General features: G+C 30.1%; 1 protein-coding gene across 1 annotated transcript; it reads right to left on the bottom strand.

Annotated features, from left to right (window-relative positions):
- Positions 1-3,301: 3,301 nt before the first annotated feature.
- LOC133817981 (uncharacterized protein At5g19025) lies at positions 3,302-4,745 on the bottom strand. The gene has a single exon (XM_062250657.1). The coding sequence runs from the start codon at positions 4,201-4,203 to the stop codon at positions 3,511-3,513; it is 693 nt and encodes a 230-aa protein (XP_062106641.1). The 5' UTR covers positions 4,204-4,745; the 3' UTR covers positions 3,302-3,510.
- Positions 4,746-6,604: the final 1,859 nt, after the last annotated feature.

The following is a 6,604-nucleotide window of genomic DNA, read 5'->3' as shown; positions in this document are numbered from 1 at the left end:
GACACAAAATGAATGAGTTTGAGTGACATATTTGAGTTTCGTGACAATTTTATGTACTCATTTAACATGTATGATAAACATGTCATTTTTGTATTAACCTGATTAACTTGCTAAAGTAAATATAAAATTTAAAAATATATTTTTATTTTATACTAAATTAAATTAGAAAGAAACCTTAAAATAATTATCTTTTTCTATGAAGCATTGTTGTTGAACACTTGAACTATGCATTGGGTTCGTGTTATAGATTTTATAATTTATTATATAATTATGGTTAATCATGTACATGTCATATTTCAAGCTTAATTGTGTGTTAAACGTGTTAATTTTTTGTTTGAGTCACATGACAAGTTAATTAAACATGTTAAACATGTTGCGTCATGTGGCCTAATAACTGAACACAATACTTAACACATTTAATAATCATATCATATTTGTGTTAACTTTGATCGTATTGTATCATAAATATATTGTGTTCATGTCAACACATTTACACGAATTATCTGTCTTAACTTAGTCTTAATACATACAACTACAAATGGGATCACAGTGGGCAGAACCACGTCTTTATTCTCGGACCTAACTATTATACTTTGATGAAATACCCCAACATGATGATATAATTTGATTTTAAAATATGAAGCTAGTGTAGAGAATAGTGTTTTGAACTTATTTCTATATATATATATATATAAACATTACAGTCTCTTTTAAATATATATTTACAACATCGTGCATATTCTTACATTTTTGCACTCATTATCTAGAGCAATTTTGGTCTTTTTTATTCAGATTATTTCGAGGCAAACCCCAATTTTTTTGACAGCCTTATTTTTAGTAACAAATAAATTAGGTAAAATTATAGGAAAAATAAAAAGATGTTGATGAGGGGTTAATTGACAAAAGCATAAAGATAGCAATGATTAAAAACACTTTAGGCATAGTGTTCAGAGGTAGTTGCCTGTCATTATCATCAAGGACACAATTAGATTACGTAACCCGAGCCCGACTCCAATGAGCATTTATGACAAAGTTTTTCCACTTTGACTTTTGGTTTATCCTGGCTTTCATTTACATAAATAAGAATAATAAATTTTGCAACTACTAATTACATGTGTTTTTCCTTTTCAAAAAATATAAATAAAGATACATGTGTTCATTTTTTTATAGGATAAATTTGTTATTCATAAAAACTAAGGTAAATTCAAGAATAAACAGAAGTAAAAGTGTATAAAATGTAACTAATTAATATGGAAACAGAACAGAAGGTTGTGAAAAATAGCAAAAAATGGCTTCTTGAAGACAAAAAAAAAGAAAAGTAAAGTGTTATTTTTATTTATTTATTTGCTTGAAGTGAAATTCAACAAGATTTCATACTAGGAGAGAATTGATGAGATGAATAGATGGATACTGGTAATGGCAAATTTTTTACTCCTTTGTGAGTGCATATTTCATTATTTTCATACTTTGAAGTGCTATCGTATTCATTTATAACCATACATGTGTGATGTGATTTTCTACTTTGTCATGAAATTCAGCGCCACATCAACTCTTGCAAAGCCCACTGACCACCCCTGACATAGGCCATTTCAATCAAACTCTATGCCATTGTGAATATTACACAAAGGCCACAAAAAGCAGCAAAACAAACAGTTCCATTTCTTCTGTTGTGATTGTGAACACACTTCCAGACATACTACACACCACATCTTATTCCCCTGGCTGCACACATTTCAAACACTATTTGGATAGAGTAACTCAAAATAAAATAAACTTTCCAATGAATAAATATATAAATCAATACAGGTAAAAGAAAAAAAAATTATGCAAAGTTGCAAACACATTGATTGACAGTTAACAAAAGCCTTGATTCAGAAGATGAAAAAGACCAAGTGTAGTGACTGAACGATCAAATTGTGGTCAAGAGAAGACTCAATAATCTGGTTGAACAAATTGAAATTCAATGGAAAGAGTCTTATCTACTCCATTCATCTTACAATGAAAACTCTATCCAGGACATATCTTACTAATACAATGACTGCTGAGTTTAAGAAAAGAGTTAATCCTCTTCATTAGCAAGGAAGTAACAGAGATTTTTCTTATCAGATAGACATAAAGTTCGATCATGAAAGGATATGGTTTGCATATATAAACAACTAAACTAGTGTTGGGGAAAATAACCCTTTTGCCTCTGGGAAATATGCAATGGCATGAAGGACACTACAAGCTAGGGAGGCAGTATCCTTTAATATGCACTTCCCATCTTCAAACTGATTTGATAAAGACTGACTCCACATAAATCAGCCTCATATTATGTTACTACTTCACTGAGATAATTCAGGAATTAATTTTCCAGTTGTTGACCGCAAAGCTATCTTTTTAATTCATTTGTAAGCAGTCAGAAGAACAATGACACAAATTGGGAAAAAAGTCAAGAACCTTTAGGAATATTTACTTCTTTGGAATATATGGAAAATTGACTCCAGATGATGCTATCTACTGAACTAGGAAAAGACAACCTTTCACAAAAGAACTAGAAAGTTCGAAGTGTGAAAATACCTGTAATACAATACTTTTATCATATGAAAATCAACTGAGTGATTTTTTTATAACATCAAAATCTTTCAAGTGCATAAACAAAGAATTCAAGATCATGTTTAAACAAATTGAAGCATGATAGGTTGATCAACAAATCAGGATATAAATAATGAAACATGAAAGGGATAAAAGTGATCATACCGCATGCAGTCCAAATAAAATGTTGAGTTCCTATTGTTGATTGACATCCATCAGAATCAACCAAAATAAATGGACCAGCTTATTCTATGTTGTTGCCACTCAGGTTACTGATACCTGCAGAGGCTCGATAGAAAAAGCAATTATGTTTGTAAAAAAAGAAGAAAAAAAAATCTTAGGGGGCCAAGAAAGCTGAAAAAAAGGGTTAGATCACTGATCTCTGCCAGTAAAATATCAAATTAACAAAGTAGTATTACAAAATAACTGTTTCTGAAAAGAAATATATTTCATTTTACTTTGCAACCTTATAGGGCAGATAGTTGGACCTTAGAAGATAATAGTTCAGCAAACAAATGAAACCCCCCTCACTTTATTCCAATCCAATATGTGATCTATACTGATTTTTTATTTTATTTTCTAAACTAAGGACAATATCAAATATTATTAAAAAAGAAAAAGAAAGGACAATATCAAATAAGAAAACGAAGAATCAACAAACTGCAGCAAGAAAGAATAAAACTATAGAGTAATTCAGAATCTCCAAAGGGTGACCTACCAGTATGAGTTTAAGTAAATTAAATAACGATTTTCTTTATATTGCCCACTATAACGAACTGTAAAATGGTCCACAACTTATTCCATTAGCTAAATTTATTTAAAAACAACATAGTTTTGAGAAGATTCAAAAAGAGAAAAGGCACTTTTCTCTCTGCATTAAGACTACTCCTGTATTCATCTTTATCTTCCCTATGATTTAACAAATATATTAAAATCCTACTTCTTGATCTTTCGCTTCTTTGGCCCTGGAACTTCCAATCTACCAACAGAACATCCACACCTTGCCCTGAATACCAGAACAGCTCTTCCATTAGGGGGTGCCATCTTTTTGAGCTCAGCCTCCAATTCACGGTGGTGATCACGAGGCAATTCGAATAACCCCTTCTTGACTCCATCTTTAACCATTGAAGCTGAGTTTTTGACACACTCCTCTGTCTCTAACTGAATATCAAATTCAGCCGCTTTTCGAAGGCCTTTGCAGTTTGGATTCCCACATTTTCTACTTGTACATGCCAAGACGCCCCAGGCAGCTAATGCAGCAGAACAAATGCTTAGTCCTACGGATCCATAAATCAATGGAGCTTGAGAAACCTCCTCTTTGAGAACATCCATAATTATTCCAAATATCTCACTGGCTTCGAAAAAGAGGAACTTGAGAGAAGGCAATATAAGAAAGCCACATGCGAAAACCACAGCAATCAGAATCACAACATCGACCACAGCCGATCGAGATCGATCGCAAGAAGGGATTGTCGAACAATTCGGCAAGTTGGGCAATTTTCTGCTTTTGGGTACATGATTGTTCTGCTTAGATTTAGCACCTGAGTCAGTTAAATTCATCGAAACAGGCATGAGCGAAGTTTGGTCAACGGACTTGCAGACCGAGATTGAGCTAGGGAGATAGACCATTTCAAACGCAACTCAGAATTTTGAAATCAACCGAAGATTGAACCGCGGAAATCCGATCAGTGAAAACCCAGATCAAACCCAATAATCTAAACTCGAATTCAGATCGACCCACCTTGCAAAAAGAGAAAAAAAAAATCGAATCGAACCTAAAGATCCGATTTTTGTCGGTGCCCAGATGAATCAAAATCGATAAACAAAACAATATCCTCTCATCACAATCAATAAACCAATATCTGATCCAACTAGAAAATTCAAATACAAGTGTTTGTATAGAAGTTTGAGGAGTGAATTGGGTATATAGCTAGGCCGGCTGAAAGACTCTTCCAAATCTTGAAGAAGAAGCAGAGCGGACAAGAGAAAGAGTCATTTAGTATAATCGGTTTGGCCTTGTGAGAGAGAGCCTTTATGCCTTTATTATGGCTTTCATATATGGCTAAAATGGAAAATGAATGGTTGGTTCGCTCATGGGAAGGAAGGAAGGGAAGGGAGTACTCTCGGGTTCGGCTATTGCCATTAACACACGAGCACACGCAAACAAAAATCAACATGGAAATGGCAACGACACGTTGTGTGGTGCATTACGTGGGCTGTTGAAATGGGCTTTCAAGACCTTTGAAACGAGTACAAATCAATCATGTTTGAATCATTTGGTGGGGCACTCTATGGGCTTGGCCCACTTCTTCTTTTTATTTTTATTTTTTTTCCTTTAAATTTCTTTCTCCCCTTTTTCTTCTTTTCTTACAACAAATGGACACAATATTATTTTATTATTAGTTTCGTAAAAGGTTAAAATAATAATTACATGCTTAGGTTGAAATGCAATACATATATATTTTGTATAAAAAGTGTCTACCCAACCAAATTGTTTTGTTTTAACAATTTGTTTTGTTAATTTTAATAAAGAATTCTAAATATTTAATGAAATATATTTTTAAAATTAATTTAAAAATATATATTTATCAATTACATTAATATAAATTCAAATATTATAAAATATCATTATTATAATAATATTTAATATAAGACTACATATATAATAATTATATTAATGTAAATTCAAAGATTATAAAATATCATTATTATAATAATATATAATATAAGACTAAATATTTAATAATTATATTAATATAAATTTAAATGTTATAAAATATTATTATAATAATAATATAATCCTAATTTTTTACTAAATATATTAATATAAATTCAAATATTATTATTATAATAATATTTAATACAAAACTAGATATTTAATACTTATATCAATATAAAATATAATAATAATAATAATAATAACATATAATACATAATCATAATTTTTATTTAAAAAATTATCATTTATGTATAAAAAGGTTATCATATTATTTAAATATATATTAAAAAAAATCATAAATAGTGTTTTATTTAATTTTTCATTTAATATGTTTATATTATTATTTTATATATAATATTGTTTATTTATTTGAAATTTATATGACAATAATACAAATTTAGTTTTAACAGTTTGTTTTATTAATTTTAACGAAATATCTAAATATTTAATGGAATATATCTTTAAAGCTAACTTAAAAATAGATATTTATCAATTATATTAATGTAAATTCAAATATTATAAAATATAATTATTATAATAATATTTAATATAAGACTACACATATAATAATATATTAATATAAATTCACATTTAAAGATTATAAAATATTATTATTATAATAATATATAATATTAGACTAGATAATTAATAACTATATTAGTTTAAATTTAAATATTATAAAATATTATTATGATAATATCATATAATCCTAATTTTTTACTAAATATATTAATATGAATTTAAATATTATTATTATAACAATATTTAATACAAGAGTAGATATTTAATACTTGTTACACCCAGATTTCGAGCCATAAGAATTGTGATCTCGAAAGCTGGATTCGTAATGAATGGACTCGTAATGTCTGGAACGTGTCCATCCCCAGGCACCGAGCCTGTGAAGCAGAGACGACTTCTAAGATGGTAGCCTCGAGATCCTTACAAGCTCGAAGGACAGACATCGAAGTACGTCTGTTCTCGGGATGGCCTCGGATCAGGGACTCCGAGCCTGACACAGGTATAAGCTCGAAGTCACATGATCTCGGGAAGATGCTATAGCTCGAAAGTCAATAAGAGACCTGGGTGAATATGGCATTGGCGATATAAGATAATAACTTTGAATATCTTAGTGAATCATCAATGAGAGACGCGGTCTACATTGATTGCTATAAATCCCCTATAATCAAGGGATATTAATTGTTCAGTTATACGCCCCCTGATCTTCAGGGGACGTTTTCTTGTATATAAGATTACAGGTTTTTAATGCCATTAAAATTTATTTGCATATAAAGAATAACTTCCCGAAATATG

Source organism: Humulus lupulus, chromosome 2 (genome assembly GCF_963169125.1).
Source record: "Humulus lupulus chromosome 2, drHumLupu1.1, whole genome shotgun sequence".
Lineage (NCBI taxonomy): Eukaryota > Viridiplantae > Streptophyta > Magnoliopsida > Rosales > Cannabaceae > Humulus > Humulus lupulus.
The sequence above is the reverse complement of the archived record's forward strand: the minus strand, read 5'-3'. Positions and strand labels throughout refer to the sequence as shown.

Coding starts and splice junctions, on each gene's coding strand:
- LOC133817981 (XM_062250657.1), bottom strand. CDS start 4,203: ATGGTCTATCTCCCTAGCTCAATCTCGGTCTGCAAGTCCGTTGACCAA.